Below are 21786 nucleotides of genomic sequence, written 5' to 3'. Positions count from 1 at the left end.
CAGTAAATGTCTTAACATTTTCATAATACTGTCAGGGTATGAAAATGTAAAGAAAATGCACTTGAGCAAAAATACGGAAATTAAACGAACAAATATATCACAAAACTAACTAAACTCAAAATATCAATATTTGAATTTTTATCAAATTGGAAATTTATCTTTCTTCGAAACTCTTCGCTATCATTTGAAAAAAGTTTTACTTTTATGAATATTAACTTTGGTGCAAATAAGCAAATATTAGAACCAAAATTATAAAATGGTCATAACTTCAAAAAGTTACGACTATGCAGTAGCAGAAGCAGCTTTCAACTAAAGTGTGTGCATATAAGCATTATTTTGTTTGAAGCAGAATGCAGTTTCGAAGACAGAAAGACTCACTAAAGTTTGAAAGTTCGCTTTATTTTCTCGCCCGGGAAACACTCAGGCATGATTATTTACAAAAATGCGCGGACAAGCACTTACGCTTACAGCAACAGATTAATCAAGAAGTGGCGTAAAATGGGAGAGAAACAAATTATCTCTGTCTTATATACTGTGATGTTTTAATAGGGATTTCCATGGCATGTCAATGAAGAAGCAAAGGAAACGCAGGGATCTTTTAGAAGAATTTGTAAAGTCAGCGGTATTTTGTCCCTTCACTCGGAGTGTGGGAACGTTTAGGCTTTTAGCCGATTCAGCAATTTCAGAAAGCTTCTGTTGAATTAAATAAGGGAATGTTCTAGAATGAACTCAATTGAGCTAAAGATTAAGAAATTAATTAAGTAGAAAAAAAAGAGTTTAAAATATTCTATATCATTTAAGTTGACAGGGGTGTTTGTGGGACCCCAAAAAATCCCCGGAAACTTTTACGGACTTACTACCGACATTTTGGAGTTTCGAGAAGGGGGGGGGGGAGAAATGAAAAATTACGATTATGAAGTATTGAATGACCTAATTATAAAAGTTCAATGAATTACTTTTTTTGCAAAATTAAGACCTTTGAACCCAGGTCACGTGATCGCACATCTGGTCGAAGTCTCTCCCTTTTTTTTTCTGCCGCGCCTACTTGCCGAAAAGAATCCAGAAGAGAATGACCGAGAACCGGGGGAATGAGTCATAACTCGCAATAAGGAAAGAACAAAAAAGAAGTTTTTTCCCCCTTTTCACGCATTATCACTGCCTTTGGAGAAAGAAAGGAAAAGTTTTCACCACACACACTGACCTTGCGTTTTCTGCTTTCAAAGCAAACAAAATTACCCAGATCAAAATAAATAATTCATTATTATTCCTACTTCCTTTTGAACGACGATCCCCGGAATTCCGGGGTTTCCCCGGAGCACAAACACCCCTGAGTTGACATATTATCTATTCTCATACATGGCCATTTTCCAAGCTTTTGCGCATGCGCCACGTGCTGATGATTTCGTTATAAATAAGGTTAAGATGAAAGTTGAAGGAAAATAGTTGTATTTAGTTATAATATAATTAATAATTGTAGACAGTTGTATTTTATTTATCCAAGCAGTAAAATCAACTTATCAGCAGAATTAGGTTCGCTTAGCAACAGCAGATAGTCCACAAAATTGAATTAAAGATATGAACAGTTAATACACAAATTATGAATTAAACAGTACAGATCAAAATGAATAACAGGGAAAAGAGATTAAAATAAAACGTATCTACTGGCACGAAGATCAAGACCCAGCAAAAGAACTTGAAAAAGGCACACCACTTATTAAATGCATGTCACCCCTCTGTGGAGTAAAATCGTCCATAAGTGATAAGTTCGAATTCCCCAAATTGTTTGATATCTTTATTTTTATTTATGGCTAGTTGCTCTATACAATGGATCGGCATATTTTAAGCCATAAGACAAAAGGGGTTCCCAGAATTATATATCAATGTATCTTTGAAATAGATGAGCATACAAAACTAACTGATCAGGTATTTCATCTTGTTACATTCTGATATATGTTATATTCTGATAATCTGAAAACATACTGAACATGGAACTTTATGTTTAATCACAAAACATATTAAACTATCGCCACTGGAATATGATTTTGATAACTATTCTTCAGCAGCTGTATTAACATTCAGATTACCGAGTCATTCTAATTTACTTACTCGACAAATTGAATTGATTTTCATCCAGCTTATTTGAAATTAGAAACCAAATATTCATATCGCATTATTCATTGCGAAACATATATAAATACAACAGTAAAACAATGCTGAAATAGATTTCTGCTTCTAGTATAATGAATCGATGTAATTACTAACTTCCGTATATTCCTTCAGTTTGCATTGATAAAATTGTATGATGACGTATGACGTCAGAATAATGTCATTTGCTGAATTGACTTACTTAGGAATTTCACTCTAATAAGGGTTCAATTAACAGTTAGAGATATGTGCATATTTCCAATGGGGGAGGGGGATTTATAATAGTTATAATTTAGATTTAACAGGATTTATAAAATTTTCCTAAATGACTAAAAATTATAAACAGCGCGCCCCCCCCCCCCCTTCCTATTAATCGTTATGTATATGTTAGTGAAATAGTAGCTAGATATTCAATAAAACACTGAAATTCATTTTTAAAAAAACCAGTTTTACACTTTTGCCACTAAAACTGGACGAGTTATGAAGCCATGATTATTATTAATTTAGAAGATTTCAAATCATTTAAAAGATCCGCCAATCTATTTACGGTGCGTTTACGAGGTAACCATTTATCGATTAATAATAATGAAATTCAAAGGTTTCATATTTTTTTCAGTTTCAGTTTCAAAAGAATGGAAGTTTTTTTAAAAATGATTTTAAGTGTTAGAATATGAAGAATATTTTACTAAATAAAATGAAGAGGAGCAAAAGACAATATAAAAGTTTAGATTTCATAACGCTTCCAACATTACATTTACTGACTCAACTAGCATACAATGTAATACTTTACTTTTTTTAGAGCACTGGATATGACACTTACAATAGTTTAGAATTTGCTTTCCCAACGTACTTAGAATGGACATCCATATACATGATTTATAGAGAAAATCTATCACATATATGTACAGTTTCATTCATTCTATAGTTATTCTTTTACAGGAACTTCTACATACTATAGTATTCGGAGAGTACATAGAATCTAAAATGTTTAAACTATTTAACGGTATACTATAAAAAAACATTTTAAAGTTATTATAAAAAATATAAAACACAACAGACAATTTTGTGTTAATAGCACAATCAAAAAAGGTATTTATTTCTCTTGGAATAAAAATCAATACACCATAATCTTCTAAATACAGTAAATTAACATCAATTGGTAAAATATTTGCAAATATAAATGAAAACTGATCAACAAAGATTAAATACAACCTATAATCTACATAATGTAATGAAACTTTCCAGACATCAAAAGCAGTTCTTTCATTTTTTTGTTTTTTGTGAATTGATTTTTAATTTTGAAAGCAATTAAGCAAAGTGAGTTTCAAAAACCATTATTTTATATCAAGTGATGATAAATTTGATTAATACAAATTTTTTTTAAAATTATAATCATATTCATCATTTATTCCATTCTTCAAAGCAGCGAAAAAGTAAATATATTTTTATCATATGAAAACATATTCAATTAATATGAAAATTTTTAATCGACATCTAATTTATTCTTCATTTTCTTAATAAACCGAATAACAGAGACACGTTTTACATAAAAATCTGTGTAGTTTTGAGATCACATCTTCACCTTAAAACAGTAAATTAAAAAAAAGAAAATCCATTCATTAATACATGAAACCGTATAATAAGAATTTTGACTGTTAAAATAATTGGAGCAATTGAGGCTAACGATCAAATGATATTTATAACATGCAATATATTCCACAACCTTAACTTTCCCCAAGAGCTTTTTAATAAATACATAAGCTCAGCCTACTAAGCCAAGAAAAAAAGAAAGCAAATTGAAAAACCATTTAGAAACAATCCAAGAATCTCAACAATATTTTAAATTGCATTTAATCTATATCGGATCGCATAATCACAAGAGGATTTATTTCATGAACAATTAAAGCGGCCTCTTCAAACAAAATTTGTGACGAGCTAAAGTGAAAATATTCTAGAGAATGTAAGTGCATTATTAAATTCCGAACTCCTATATCTGAAAGCCGAGAATCTATTATAATAACATCCTTTACTTTCGACAAAGAATTTTTTTGTAATATGGACGCCAGCACACTGTCAGTCAGTCGCGCAGCACTTCTTAGCTGTAAAGACGTCAGCTCAGTACAATTGCTAAGTAGTAATAATAAAGTATTCTCACTGCAGCCCTGTTGACTCTCGATTAATTCAACATACAAATTCTTCAATTCTTTGAACGAATCTCGAGATTCTTCCCATTCACCATACTCGCTGAGGAATTCGACTTTCAGTTCTTCCAAATGCGGACACTTGGAAGCGATGAGACCGAAATTGACGTCGTAAAAATTATTTACATGCAAAATTTTCAAATTCGTTCCTATCTTGTTTAATACTGCTGCAACTCCGACTTTGAAATCCCCACCATCCAGAGATTCCCATTGAATCACTAACGATTTAAGGCTCTGAAAGTTACTTAAAGCATAAACGACATCGTTATCATTGACTAGAACGTTGATGTCCTTCATGTTCGGGCATGTTAAAGTCGCAATATGAACACCGGTAATGGTAGCATATCCACCCTGTATAAAAATATTACCTAGAAAACACTTTTCTAGACTATATTTAACATCAAGCGTGCCAGTATTCATCTCATACGTGTGAAGGAATTCTAAACACCGGCATACATCAGTATTGATTTCTTTTAATGATGGACAATACTTCAGGATAGGCATAAGTTCTTCAGGAGGAACGTGATTCCGAACATCTTCAAAAAGTTCAAGAATCGTAAGAGAATTTTTGGGCCAAAAATTTCCATCCTCTTCTTCCAGAAATCTGTACAACGGAGTCTTGGAGACGAAATTAAGTTTAAGAACTTTCAGTCTTTCGCAATTCCTTATCGCTTTTAAATCGAATGCTATGCACGATTCGACGGATTCTAAACGGGGCGACATACTGAGCACACATTCCAAAGCTGCCTTTTTCATGTATCCTTTGGTTTTGTGAAGGCTTAAATACTGATCAGAAAAGAACACGTTTCGCAGGGTCACAAAACGCAAATTCTGACAAGAAACCGAAAGAGACATTAAAATCGAAACGAACTCCTCACTGGTCAAGAGAATATCATCCAATTTGAAGTGTTCGACTCGGCCACTAGTCAGCAAAAAGTAGAGGTCAGTGACTTTTAAAGTACCCGATGATGTCAGTTGCAAGATACAAGTCAAGAGATCATTGATAATATTCGGTGGCACAGCTTTGAATGGATTGTTCCTGCAGCCATCATCGTCAAATACTTCACTCCAGTAGTTATTTTTCAAAAGCCATGCTGTTTTCAATATGCAAAGACGATACAAGGATAATTCCCCCATTGATGCCTTTAGAAAGGTCTTTACCTGAAAGTAACAGGAATTTATGTAACAATCAACTAAAAAAAATGGCAGTAAAGTGTTACCAAACAAAATGAAATAAACCAGCAATGATAATAAAACGCATAACAAATAAAATATTTTTGAAAACATAAGTAATTAAAAGTAGATTTCAAAACAGGATTCTCACATGGAATTGGATCTTGCTTGAATTTTCTATTATTAAGGATTTTTAAATACTTTATTTCTGAATATTCATTAAAGAAATACCAATGCAATTAACAAGAAATAATTTTGTCGAAAATGAAAACCGCGCAATTTCAATTTGAATATTGAGAGATGTAGCATTCAAATTAAAATTGTAAAGAAATGAAATATTTATTTTAGCTTTTCAACACACATTAATCACTAATGGAAGGAAATAAGAATTAACATAAAATAATTGGCATAAAGATATTAAATTTCCTCAGAAATTCAAATACAGTTTTTTTATGATAGAATATCATTGTGTGCTATTGTACATATCATGTTAAAATCAAAGCCTAAACTAAATTTATAAATTGCACTGAAAGTGGCTCTTCAATTAAGATATTTGCTTTCACATAATATGTGCAACTTTATTAAATTCTTCAATGAGCAAATACATGGCCTAGCTGGAAAAATCATTCAAATAAATAAATCTTTCAGTTTTCAGCAAACAAAATCAACTTGGTCTCAAAATTATACTAATATTGTTAATGTAAAAAAGTTCAGACAATTTATGTAAACCCATTTATCAAAACGTAATAATATAGATAAGATACTCATCAAATAATGATCTGCTTAAGTGCAATTTGTCTGCTCTAATAATTTAGCAGATCTAACATTTCTGGACAAAAATTTCTTATAATTCTCAGCAATTCTATGGCAGTAATTACAACGGAACGATTTATTTTTAACATAAATAATCTCTAATTTAACTAAGAATAAAGAGAAGATGTATTCACGTATAATAGGGCAGTTTGTTTGACTTAGAACTAAACAAATTTGGTTCATTATACTTAGGAAGATGGGTATTGCACCTTGGAGCTATTTTTTAAAAATTTTAATTAATTAAACCTAAACAAAATTTTGCCAATTTCCTACGATAACCTTCTAAAATATTATTGACCCAAAAATGATTTCTACATCATTTTAAAATATTAATTAAAAATTATGCTTTAAATCCTAATTTATCTGTTTTGCATTTTTTCCCCCTTTCTAAATTCTGTCACTTTTCTAAAAATATTTTTAAAATAATTTTCAATAAAAATGCAATTCAAATTCTTTTTATAGTTCCATCAAATATTTAAACACTTATTATTATTATTATTATATCCTTAAAAGGTAATGAGAGATTCTATTTTATATCTGCACAGTTTATATGAGAATTATGAAATGAAGTTGCAATACCACAAAAGACAACATGCAATTTGAAGATTAATATCCAAACAGTTACATTTATAACCTTTTAACAGGATCAGAAATCCATTGCATTAAGAGGATTCATTTCCACAATAAATAAGATAAGTGTGAAGCTATTAAAATTACAATGGTTGAATGTATTTAATATAATTACAATTCAATGTTTTAAAGTAATTTTTGGAGTGAATCGTGAATATCAATATTATGCGCAAGAAATTTAATTGAAAATAAGAGCAATCAACTTCCAGGTGAACAAGCTGATAATCAAAGGAGCTTAATCATTAATAATATACATTTCAAAATAAAATCCCTGAAAACATGCATAAAATGAGTTCTTTCCAATAGTATCATTTGCCATCACTTATTGATGCAAATTTCAAAAATTACTGAATCATTAATGGCATTCCAGCTTACAAGGCACATCAAAAGCTGCTGAATAACTAGACTGTTGAAATTATCTATTTTGCATAACATTGTCTATGGTTAACAAAAAGAAACATTCTATCAAACTTTAAAGATAAACTATCCGAACACAAATGTTTTTATATAGTACGATTATTGTTTGTAAAGACTTATTGATGCAGTTTCAAAAAATACTTTACAAAAAATATCTTTAATGGTATCAATGACAAAAAATACTGTATCATTAATTATAATCGCAAATTTAATGTATAACCAGAATATGACAACAACCAAAATCCAGTCTGTTTTACCAGCTTGGATTTGTTTAAGGTATGTTTTAAACTGACAATATATTAAAAAACGTCTTGTATTCATTTGAAAATCTATACCAACAATTCAACACTTGGTTTGGACTAGCATTGTGGCATATTGTTTTCTTTATTTTACCAACTACCAACATCACTCCACAGAAAAAAAAGTTAACAGCCTACAGTCAAAGTTATTTCCTAATCTGCCAAAAAATCACAGTACAGTGTTTCACAACAATGATGTGTCAGTATTTTCGCCAGATAATGTGGACTTATCCCCAAGCAATAATCAAAATAAAATCTAAAGTTGCTGGAAATGGCTCTCTTGGATTATTTCTAGTGGGAATGCATGAAAAATATAATTTTAAAAACTCTTTTGGACAATAAATGAAGATATCATAGCCAAAATCATCAAGCAGTTGTAAGGCAATTGTGTGAGAGGATTAAATTTTTGAAAGTCCAACAGTCCATGCATGAAGTTTAAATTGTGGGCTACAAGTCAACTGAATACTATTTTAGAATGACAGACACTGTAGATAATTTATTTCCTTTCTATATGACAGTATTATAATAAGAAACTATCAATCCATCAATAAACAATGTGCAAAAACACCTATATAATTTTTCTGAATCTATATAATAAAATAAAATATAAAATATACATTGTATTTAGAGAGCGCTAATGCTGCTACAAGCTAAAACACAAATGAACTTAACCAAAATTAGAAATAAATATTAAGTTAATAGCCAAAGAATCAAAAAGAAAGATTAACTGAATCCGGCCCGAAGACTTTCTCAAGGGTCACCCTCAGGCAAGGATTCAAACCAGGGATTTTTTCTGTGAGGGGTCTGACTTTCGTCCAACAAATTGACCCCTCGTGACCCGAAAATCCCAGAAAATTGAGGTTTTAGAGATAAATTAGTATCACAAGATTAAAACAAGTAAGAACACTAGCAAAAAAAACTATCCAAATAATACCACAGCAAATCAAACCAGAAAATACATGAAAATAGAACCAAAAAGTAAAATAAACACAAGGCAAAATACTTACAAATTGAAAGTACAATTCTGAATAAAACTACTTGAGGTTAAAACGTGCTATTGTAGATGCATTTCGTTAAACTAAACTAAAATTTAATTTTTCCACGTTTACAGCTATATCCGCCTCCCACGTTTCGTCATAATGCATCGTCATCAAACTTGCAGCGCCATCTATTGAACAGTATTATAATGCTATTTGCAGTTGTCTATAACACTGAAAACTTTGTCGTACTTAGTTATTATGTTCGTCTATGTATGTATTATAATCTTTTTATGCCGTTTCACTACTTGTCATTTCAGCAACTGCATGCTGTTTGTTCCATATACACCCATTTAAAAGACAACAGATAGACATATCTGCTCCATATTTCACCTTTATCTATAAACTATTAATTCATACTGTCTAAAACTATATATATATATATATATATATACATAAAGCAACTGTCAAATTTGAAAAACTATTATATTATGCACAGATACGGTAGCTTTACTTCCAAAAATGTTACAAAGCAGCAAGGAATGGCTATTTTAAAATTAAAATAATTTCACGATAATTTTAACATTTCTTTATTGATAACTTCTGAAGATAATTTTTCCATTTTCAAATCCAGAAAATTATCATTTTAATGATCCAGATTCAACTTTTGGGTCATTTTTCCCATCTTAAAGAATTTTTAGAAATTTATTAGAAAATGAAGTAAATTTTAAAGAGAGTTTGCAACCAGTTTCAAATTTTTAATATATTTCAAGACATTCTCATTATTTTGAGTAATTATTACAGCTATTATTCTTAGTTTTTTAAGAACTAGAATTCAACTATTTATAATCTTAGATAATAAAATAAATTTGGCATTCACTTCATCCAATATTCATTTTCATATGAAATTTCAAATTTTAAGGCTGATATGCATAAAACAAGATTCAGTTAATGATGTAAGATGATGAAACTAGTAATTTTTTAGATATATGATGTGAATATTAGCATCACATGGTAAAAAAAGAAAGCAAGGAAATGAATCTAACATGCATTACTAATTTCAAAAACTAGAACACTAAACTCAAACATAACTAAGAGGTACAAGATATGATCCCAAATAACACAAGGTTTCAATTATAAGACCTCCCCCCCCAAAAAAAAACCCCTTTAAAGTTAAAAAAATATATATATGGTTTAAAAAAAAGAAAGAATAAGGACAACAATAAGCTGTGCATGTTTTTTTTACACTTGTCATCGAACCTCTGGTATTGTCTTTCCTATTCCGGAGGATATTTTTTTGGTAGTGATTGATTTCAAAAGTAATAAATGGCAAATACCAATAACTCTGGATCTTACAAAAAAAAATTGATTTCTTATCATAATTGTTCACACCGAACAGTTAAAAAATTATAAGCGATTTTTATTAAGTAAAGGTGAAACAAAATAAACATTTTTGTAAACCACATTAAGGGTTTCTTATGGGTCTGTGTGTGTTATGTACATATATTAACTTAAAATATGCACTCAACTCATTTGAAAGAAAAAAAACCATATACAAATTATATTATTTTATATGAATCTGCTATAAATATATTTCCATGTTAAAACAAAGGAGACAATTTGAATTGTATGATTTAAATTACATAACATTTTTGTTTATCGATTCTACTATATAAACCCAGGGCTTAATGCACTTCATTTTTTCAAACTTTTAGCATCATATTTAACAAGGTTAATGCAACATTCTTTTGCTACATCAGATACTTTAAAATTAATATGCTATTTTGGTATTCAGTTTAGCTAAGGAATAATGATATTTATCAGATTAATTCTATGACAAAAAAAATGAACTGGAAATAGAAAAATCATTACCGAGAGCTGATCAAATGACAAATACTGAATGATATTTTAAATAAAATATAATTAGTTTCAACAATTCTAAAGATCATATAAACTGAATCATAACAAGTAATTTATGCAGTAAAATTATAACTTTTTAAAAAAAATTCATGACAGTTGATAATTTCTAAATAAATTACATGTTCCTGAACTCATGTTAACTTTTTTATATTAATTGGAAACAAATGCAATGCATGCATTTGATGCTAAAATTTCCACAAGTGTGTGTCTGATAATAATCCTATTTTTTGTGTCTGAATATAATCTATTATTTTTAATATTAAGATAAAGATTCTGAATATATTTATCTGAAAGGGCATGGACATTTTTTAAAAGAATTTTTAATTTCTTAATCCCAACATCTAAATTTTGTTGAACCCTTTAACTTGAAATTTAATTTTAGGAAAAATTATCTGTACCCAACAACTAAAATTTTAAAATTTTGCACAAACCCTGATTAATCAAAACTATGTCTTACCCTGCTTTAAATAATATGATAGAATATTCCATGATAAAGTTCTTAATCTTAATTTTAAAAAAACAATTAAAAAGTCGCAATTATCTTATAAATTAAACAGTGCATTTAATGTCTGCAATATATCAAAATTTAGGCAAAATAATATAATTAAGATAATGATAATAAGTAAATATCAATAAGTAAATTATCTATTAGAAATTAATCTTTCAGAAATTGATGGCAAATAATCTTTGTTAGCTTATCAAAATCACTATATAATCATTTTTAAATCTTTACATTCATAAATGACTTTTAAAGAGAAGTATCAGTTTCATTAATTTAGATATTACGCATAAAAATTAATTTTTCACAAACATATTTTAGTGTATTTTCTCATATTATACTGATTGTGTATAAAAGTAGTAGATAATGATATTAACTAATTCTGCTAAATTTTATAAAAAGATAATAGAATCACATAATGATATAAACTGAAAGTAGATTAAAAAAGAATCTTGAATAGTGATTTGACACAATTTGAATCTCCTTTTTTAATGCTCCTGAACTGCCATTCTAAAATTCTTGATATTATATAGATATAAAATCAAGTTGCTTTTCAAACACCTGCATCTAAGGAAATATTTTTTAGTTTCAAACATTTTCCTGCAGCAGGTGTAGTTAAAGACATATTTTAACTATGCAAACAAGACCAAAACTACAACTACTAAAGTTGTAACTGCAAAGCTAATGAAAACAACAAACAAAATTCAGTAATACTCCTTTAGTATACTAATGAGAAGTCCACTTTCAGAGAATGTTTTAATGACAACACTATACTAAGAAATGTGGATTCCAATTGTGATAAACTATTTGCTTTAGTTACAAGTCATTATGTTTAAATTGAACTTCTTAATAATATTTAATAATAAATTTAGTATAATCTTAGGTTTAGAATTTCAAATAAAATCAATAACTTCCAATATTTAAATTTTCTTTTTTAAATACAACATTTTTTAAAACAACAGAACATATAATAAAATTCAGCTCTCAGTATTGGTCATACTGAAATATTTTAAAAAATTATTACTATAGATATAAATTAAAATAATAATTTTTATTCCCAGAATCCTTAGATTTTCTTTCTTTCAAGGATAGTTTACAAGGTAATCCACAAATTTCAATTTCATTTCAAAAATTTTGATGTTAATTTTAATATTTGTAACATTTGATTTTGACTAAGCATTATAAATTAAATTTTACCTTTAAAGTAAGCACAATAAAATAACACTGCTATTAGAATTTTTTTTTAAAAAATGATTGAAACAAATAAGAACCATGAGAAACTGACATACCAAGGAGTTCTACTCATCTAAGATTGCTTACTACAATAACATCTCTATATTAATATATTAATAAATATAAATATTTGTTTGATAAGAGGAAATTTACCAAACACTGCATACATTTTTCAAAATTATGTTTGCCAAAAAAACAATAGCAATGTCAATTGGGAAAATTTCTGAGCAAATAATAAGATACTACAAAAATTTAAAACTTTCATTTGCATTCAGACAAGCATGATCAAAATTTAGAAGTTACATTTCTGAAATTTACTTTCCAACTAATAATATAACTATTCATAAACTCCAATAATATTTCAATAATTATCATAATTATTTAAAGTAAATAGTAAATATTAGTAGCAAATATAAAACACAAATTTATCTCTTCATGGAATAAACAGAAAATAGTAATATAATTATAACTTCCACATATTATGACCAACTCTGACACGAAGCTGACACAAATTTTAGATTCTGTTGTGAATATAATCCCAAAAAACTTAAATTATGAAAAAAAGAATAAAATTACAAAAATAAATACTTAAAAACTGAATTTAAGTAAAAAGAGATTACCTTCTTTCAAATAAATAACTAATTATAAAATGTCAAACTTACGTCTTCTGTTGATAGAAATATGTGAATTTTGTAAAAAATAAAAGGCTGAATAAAATATAAAATGCCATTTACAACATTGACAGGTCACATACCACCTATTTTCATGATTATATATTTCCACATGATTCTCCCTTCCTTAATTCTTTTCTTTTCTTTATTATAAGATTAATTTCTAAGAATTAATTTTTATTCCAGTACATACCATTTTAATAACAAGAACTAATTAGAAATCTACAGCAAATTCTTACTTTATTTCAAAATGGCAATATTTAAAATAATAATAAATAAATAAATTCAGTGCCATATATCAATCAAGATGAATACTGTTAAATCTTTTTCCAATGTTAAATCAATCTAATGCAAATTGCAGTTTATATACATTGCTAAGATATAACAGAACTAAAATATTGGTGATTAGATGGAATTTAAACAATAGAATAAGTTAAAAATGTGTTAATGTAATTGTAATGAATATCTTGACTTTCAAATTTCAGGGTATGGTTAAGAATGATTAATAGTTACAATAATAATATCCATTCCCAAAAGTTCATTTAAAATAATCATTGAATTTTGTTTCCATAATAAAAAAATTTGCAACTCATACAAAACTAAACACAATTTTTTAAATGTAGATAAGTTTTCTTTATTATATAAAGGAGAAAACTAACATCAAAATATTAATTAAGACATAAAATAAATACCAAAATCAATCATTCTAATTTATATTAAATTACATTAATATACCAATAACCTTACAAGGAAAAAAAATTTTTAACAATAAATTAAATTTTAAGTTTCATTGAAATTACTAAAGCAATAAATAAAGATTACTCATTAATTTTCAAGGAAAAAATGTTTTATTGAGAATCACATTACAATGAGATGTGGTGTTTTGTTCTTAAATTACATTTAAGAACAAAACACTACAGTAGAAAATCATTTATGTATCACAAGAAGAAGCAATTTTTATAACAGAGCAATATTGCATCATATGAAATTAGATGATTTCATAGAAGAATCCATTATTGAAAACTCACCAAAATTGATAGATGAGACAGATGACTAAAACTTCAGATATGTTACAAGGGACTTTAAAGTATCAAAATATTCATTGTAGATCTAAAGCAGAAATTTAGTTTTTATTAATTATTCAAAATGATAAAAATGTTCTCTTTTTAATATAAGCCATTCAATGAAAAATAGATACAGCATAGAGACATGCAACACGAGATAGACATCAAATCAAACATAAAGGATAATTTATTGCCTGCATTGTTACTTAATACCAAACTAAAAGAAAAGCATGTGTCAGAAATATGAAATTCTGTAAAATAAATATTTTTCAATCATTTCAAATTTATCAAAAAAAAAAAAAAATTCTTTATATAAAGACACAAAAATGAATGACAAAGTTGCTTGTTCTGAGAAATTCCAATTTATTGCAATATGCAAAGCATGATAAGTTATTATTAACAGAGTTAAATATGATAGTAAGATTTTGAAACTAAATCAGAAGTGTGATTACATATTGTAATTTAGAAAAATATTAATAAGAATTTATCTTAATCATTTGCATCTGCAGAAAAAATATTAATGTTTATTTTACACAAATATATATATATATATATATATATATATATATATAAGAATTAGAAATGACATAGAATCTGCAATGATCGTTAATACAGCAGTTTTATTTAAATATTACAATGAAGAATACTTTTATAAGAACTCCAGTATTTTGCATCATCAAAAAAACTGATCTTCCAATTTTGATCTCATTAGTTATGCAAATGCAAAATTATAGATTTAATGCGCTGAAAGCTCGTAAAGAAAAATACATCCTAATTCATAGTTAAATATACACAATCCTGTATTTTTCACAAAACAGGTTTGATTTAATATAATAATACTTATGAGCTTAATGCACTTCATTATATTTCAGTTCAATTTGGAGTAATAACCTATTTTCAAAATATTTATAATAAAATAAAAAAATTTGATTCACATTCATCAGGTTGTCAAAATTAAATAACATTCAATATTTTAAAGTTTTTATATTAAATATATCAAAATAAAAATACATTTAATAAAAAGAGTTAAAAAATTAAAAAACTGGAGAAAAATTAAAATGAAAACTATGATTGCAAATTTCAAGTTATCACGTGAGAACATTATTATTTTCAAGTCATTATTTGTCTTAATTAATTTAAGTCATTAACCAGTTTAAACAGTTTGAAACAATCATAAGACTTCTCTATCGGTCTCTATCCCCCCCCTCTCTCTATATATATACATAATGATAACATCAGGTTCTCACATGATAATAATTACTGAATCTTTACTCACATATGCTAAGAGTGGTTTTATCTCACACAGAATGTTTTCATCTTCTGTGTATGCCAATTTGTGAATGTATTTTTAGATTATGACACCACAAAACATTTTATCTCTGCTTTTTTCAAATGAAAATATTATATTATTAATGTATGTTTTAAATTTTCAGATATAATTTTTACTTGAGAAAAGTCCTATTTATCTACATTTTAAATTTTACTGATTTGCATAATTGAAAACATTGCTTTGCTTAAATACCTTCCCCAACCATTTCCAATTTCAAAAGTCAAGAAAAAGAATAAAATTTTTAAGAAACATCCATAAATTAAAATTATTGATTTCATTATTTAATTTTTTTTTATTACATCAGGATCTCTCTTGCCCTCCTTACTTTATTATCCTTTTAAATTTCCAAATTTAAAAAGGTAAGCTTATCAGCAAGGGGATTAAAATATATGACAAAGTTACAACAGCCAAATAACTCACAAATAATTGAATTAATATATAATAATACAATAACTTACTTTTGAAGTGTTTTTTAAAATAAAAACTGAATTAATTAGAAACTCTTGGCTGAGGTTTGTAACCAAGACGCTCATTTATCATAGAAATTCGTAGTTTTGCTCCTTCCAATTCATCTGCATCAACTGGAGTTGCTTCAATTTTTTGATCACCAGAATTTTTCTGCTCAATGCCTTTTTTCATAACTTCATATTCTTGAAGATCTTCTACTTTCAGTTCAATGCGAGTAGGCTTGCGTCGAAACATGACTAAAATTGTAAAACAGAAATTACTGAATGATTTTTTCATAAAAGTACAATCACTGTACACCTATCAAGGGAATCTTACATGTATAAAACACAATGTTAAAGCATTCTAATAAATATTACATAAGAGTTTTTCTTTTTTTTTCAAATACATTCAATTAAATATGTCATCTATTTAATATTTTTGTGAAATAAAGTTTCAAGTTTCACTATTTGAAATTTATACTATACATACATTTCATTTTATTCATACATTTTCTTTACATATAAATAAAATTCTCCTTACAAAAATTAATACTATTGAATAATTTATACAATAAATTATCATAGATGCATCTCCTCCAAGTTTTAAATAGCAGTTTAGCAGGAGTGTTATGGATGCATGAATAATGGCTGTGGAAATGGTTTTATTACAAAAATAACAATTAAATCATTGCATGGCACTTTACCTAATTTTAGTTTAAATGTCATTCATTTCATAAACAAAATAACAAAATACCATATGGAATTCAATGCAAAAAAAAAAAAAAAAAAAAAAGAAGAAGAAGAAGAAAAATCAAATTTTTATTTCTGTTCTCAACATCATTGAAATACACAAAAGAAACTTGCCTTGATTAATATCTCAAAAGTAATAAGGAAAGGCAAAAATGTTAAGAGAGGATTCTATTCTTGTTCAGTAAAAGAATGTGGTACAACAAAATGTCTTATTTTTATTTAGCTACTTTTGGCAACCACCCAGTTCGCCAATATTAATGCACACTAAAATTTTCAATTAAATATTTTATGTAACTTAGTTTTTTAATAGTTTCTTCAGCAAAGTATTTTTAAATTTCAAATTTCGATAGTCACATAATTTATTCATACTATTAAGGAGGAGTTCATTGTACTATATATCTTTTTAATTTTCTGTCAGCTCATAGTCAGGTTTCATAAAAACATTTTCTGAAACCAAGCATTTTTTTTTTTTTTTTAATGATAATTGAAAACAGTTGTTTGGCAATAAAGTCTTTATATTCACTAAAGAAAAGTTTTCACAATTTGTGTAATATCTCATAGAACTGTTCAACAAAAATTTCTGATTTATCATAAAATTCAGTTTTATTTTCAAAAGGATTTAAATGACATCAATAATTTTGTTTCGATCTATAAATATACTTCAAAAAGTTATGAAGTATAAATTTAAAATTGGTCTTGAAGGTGAAAAACGTGAAACAATTGCAATAATTCAATACTGACGACTCTTAAGGCAACCATGCTCATATGCGATTAAAAAGCCCAAAAAAAAACAGAGAGATTGGTCTTTACAAAACTTTCTTGCATACTCTCTAATAAAGGTGTTATCCCAAAGAATAGACTTCATAGATTTAGACAATGCTAGCTTTTGGTGTGAAGTTAACAATTTTACTGAATCTATCATGTTATCCTTGGCAAGTTTTTTGATAATAATTTCTGACATATGGTTAATAGTATCCGAAAATCGAATTTGTATTTTAGACGCATTTTTTTCCAATTGACCAAAACAGAAATTTGACACAAAACTACACTTGCAACCACAAAATTTCACACTAAATTTGATGCATTTAAGTCATCATGTTTTTGAATTAACATGTTCTAAAAGTACAAACAAACAGACACTCTATCACTTATTGGATTTGGCTGAAATTCAGATAGGTGATATATTTTGCAAGTATCATATTAAATGATATTCGAACACCCAGACTTCCTCTTAATGGATTTTGCTCAAAATTTAATAGAAATCTACAAATTTTGTATAAAGATTGCATACAAAATTTCACCCATCTAGTTCAGAGTATTTTTTAGTATCTTTGTCAAAGACAAACTTACAATATTTTTTTTTTAACTTAGGGAGATCTGAAACATGCAGATTCATCAAAATCTGGATTTTAAATTTTTTGGCAACTGCAATACTTTCTCTATACTATGTATATGAAAAAGTAATAAAGGCCAAGATACAGATGAGAAGAATGAACTAGACTTAAATTTTTCTGAAGTACCTATTTTTTTACTTTAATGAAAATAATATTAGATAATTTTTCAAATGCTAAAATGGATAGCTGAAGCTGCAAAGTCTCATCTTCTTTTTAAAAATGAAAATTATATAACATGAGTTTATATAGTGTCGCTCATACCACTGCAGGTGTGAGAATAATATTTTTAAGAATCATATAGTAGAAAAAGCTGAAAGCATGCCTGAAGGTCAGTTCATTCCCACTAAGGTCACAAGTTTGGCAATTTTAAATGTAAAATATTTTTATTTTCAAATTAAAGATATGCCTCATAAGTATACCAAATATTAAATGCCTTGTCTTGCAAAAATCATTCAACATGAAAAACGAACATTTAAATTAATATTTTTTTTTATCAAACTTGTTTAATATTTAATTTGAATATTTTTATTTTTATTGGAAAATATTTGAGCCCCTTAAAAATTCTTGTTTCCAGACCCCTTAATGAAAATATCTGATCTTGGGGTCTATAATGTAAGCTTCTACATATTATTCGAAGAGGAAAATAAAAAGTACATATTAGCATTTTGTCAAAGCAACTTGGAATATCTAAATCATAACTGACTTTATTTAAAAATTAATAACATAGCAATTATTCAATCTACTACTACCGTACTACCTTCATATTGTTGAAGTACTTTAGAAAAACTTTATGCACTCTATAAATGCAATAAATAGCAAAATATTTGTGCAAAATTTCATGCTCTAATATTCTAATAGAAATTAAGGAGATAAAACAAACACTTTTGTACCATTCTCCTATAATTATTTGTTTCTGCTTTCTTTATCTAGAAGAAATATTTCAAAATAAAATACAAAAATTAAAATATACTAATGAATTTAATAAAATCTGTCACTGCCATGGTTCAGTAAATATTCACGCAAAGAAAAAAAATATATATTAACAACCTATTAATTAATTCAACATTTGTATAATTTTCACAACATTAATACACTCATTATTACCAACATTAATACGCTGAGAAATTATGGAAATCATCTGTTAACGTAAAAGAAAATATACTACATATGATATTAAAAGGAAAAACCGTGCAACGTTATAACAAAATTTAAACTTTAACAGAAACACGCAATACATATATAACATCAATTACGTTACCTATTCATCCAATTTCTGATGATTCGACTACTAATAAGTAATAGAAAATATAATTAACTAATATCACCAATATGATGTCAAGCAAATAAATTAAAATAAAAGGGGTATACAGACGCACGATACATAAACACACACGAAAGTGAAGGAGGAAGTGATGTCATATCAAAGCTGCAGTTAGACTCTTTCCTGTCTATACAAAGTGTAGAATTAAAAAAAATAATAATAATAAATAAAAATAAAAAACATATAAAATGTTTAATAAGCAATGACGAATTTATTTCTCCTCCTTTATGAAACAATAAAAAAAAATGTCCAAAAACTAGGATCCATCTGTTTACGCTACTTTCTTTTATTTGCATCCATTACTGCCCATGTTTGCTCTAGAGATCTGTTTTTAAAAGATTGACCAAAGGAAAAATGACAACTAAGAAGTCAAAAATAATATTTATTGGATAAATTGGAATTCACCAGACCAAAAGAAGAAGAGTGGGGTGGGGGAATCTCATTTACTTTTCAAGCCATCCATTTTCAAACATGCGCCGTAATGAACAAAGCGCAGCTGCTTCGAATTCGAACGATGAAAATTCTTAAGCTTCGCTACATTTATGAGTGAACAGTAGTATTCATGCTTTTCAATATAAGTTTTTATATAGGTAGAAAGAATTTCAAAACGCCGTAAAACTGTTGCAACAAAACCATTTTTAAGAAACTAATATTCATACTAATAATTCATACTAATATTCATACTAAAAAAAAATTATTTAAAAAGCTCTATAGGGTAGAATGTACAATTAGAATAGAACGTACGTTAGAGTTACCAAATTTGGCACTTAGATACTAATTAGATAGAAAATGCTCGAAAAGAAAGTTTTTTAATTTTAAAATTTATTTTTAATAAAAAAAATAATTAATTAATTAAAAATATTTAACGTTTTTCTGAAATAATTTGGGATCATATTATCGCTTGTAATCCATATCGAAATTCTCTTGAAATTTTTTTTTAAAAAATTGAGACACAAATTTTATTTTCTTAAAATTACTTTTCTCTAATGTTAAAAAAAAAAAAAAAAATTATGAAAAATTATAAGTACATTTTGCACCACTGTTTTTCATCGTTTTAATTACTGTATCGGTGCACACGTGGCTTCAGATAATAAATAAGTTTTTGGAATTCAAAATCTTTATTTTGCAAGCAGTTACTTTATAGGTTATGCATTTTAAAAAATAGTACTTAATTTTTTTATATTTTAAATTTAGAATTAATCAATTTTTTGCATTTTTTTTTTCTTTTATTTCAGGGCATGTTATTCCACAAAAACATTTTTACAGCATTTTCAAATTTAAAAGTGACGCAGAAGTTCTGTAATGCAACCTCTTTAATTTTCATCTAACATATTTCTCTGCTTTTAATAAATCTTTAATCATAGTTTACAACCATACTCTTCATTGTTTTAACTACCTGACTTATGCTAAAAGTAATTGTGATTATATGATATGCATTTTTGTGTGCGTACTTTATTGTTATTATTAAGAGTACATTTTAAAATGAAAAAAAAAAACATATCAAGTCTGAAACATTATCAGGCTTATGTGCTTCGGACTCTGAATCCTCTTTGTAATTTTTTTCAGTTAATATTCCTGCAACCGCTTGTTGGTGTGGTGCGTAAATTAGAAGAGTGACAAGACGGTATGTGTATCGTTATTGATGATAATCAAAGAAAGCTATATGCATTTTCTAACCTTTCAATCACAGAAAGAAGCTTAACATAAAAACGTTTTATAATAATTTCGTCGTGGAGAATTCTACGGTGTAAATATTCCTGTTGTTCAATTCAACAAACGAACCAACAAAAAATGTTTAAATAATAATAATAAATGAAATCTGCTATCCCAAATTTCAAGTTATCATGTGAGAACATTTTAGCGATATTTAAAACTCAGAATCGAAACGGAGACGTTTTGCGTTGAACGTTGACGGTTGTGATTCAGAATCCAAATGGACACGTTCTGTGTTTGAAGTTGAATGTCGCGATTGAGAATCTACAACACACTGCATACGTTTACGCTTTCTTCGCTCACCTTGTAAAGCCATTTTACGTTCATGTTTAATTCGATCATCTTCTAGTTTTAAATTTTCATTATTCGTTTTTGTTGATTGAAGGTTTTGTCTCTGAAGGTTTCATTGAAGGTTTTGTTCTAGCCTCTGTTTCCTCTTTCGTTTCCTTTCATTTTTTTCTTTGTAAGGCTTCATCGGGAGAAAGCTTAGGACGCCCCATTTATGATTTATTCATTGCCTACGCGATTTCGAGCTTCAACCCCCCCCCTAACCAAAACATTCCTTACAGTTCTCATTTCCGTTTCTCGGCTCCTAATAACGTAAGAAACGTAAATGTAGTATCGTTCGATAGAGGACATCGAGTAGAGTGTATCAATGCCAGTCTTAAAGACAGTTTTTATAAAAACAAGGTCGAAAACCTCTCTCGAAAATTCAAATTTTTACAACTTTGAAAGCCCGTATCTCGTGAATCACGCGAATAGCAAAGTGAAATTCATATCATTACTTGCA

General features: G+C 27.6%; 1 protein-coding gene across 1 annotated transcript; it reads right to left on the bottom strand.

The window, feature by feature from the left end:
- Positions 1–3896: 3896 nt before the first annotated feature.
- Positions 3897–15887, bottom strand: LOC129966674 (uncharacterized). The gene is made up of 3 exons (XM_056081187.1): positions 15831–15887; positions 14007–14088; positions 3897–5507 (listed from the first exon to the last, which is right to left on the bottom strand). Exon 3 carries the CDS (start codon positions 5481–5483, stop codon positions 3996–3998), a length of 1488 nt encoding a protein of 495 aa, XP_055937162.1. The 5' UTR covers positions 5484–5507; positions 14007–14088; positions 15831–15887; the 3' UTR covers positions 3897–3995.
- Positions 15888–21786: the final 5899 nt, after the last annotated feature.

Source organism: Argiope bruennichi, chromosome 4, assembly GCF_947563725.1.
Source record: "Argiope bruennichi chromosome 4, qqArgBrue1.1, whole genome shotgun sequence".
Taxonomy (NCBI): domain Eukaryota; kingdom Metazoa; phylum Arthropoda; class Arachnida; order Araneae; family Araneidae; genus Argiope; species Argiope bruennichi.
This window is presented reverse-complemented; position numbering and strand designations above follow the sequence as displayed.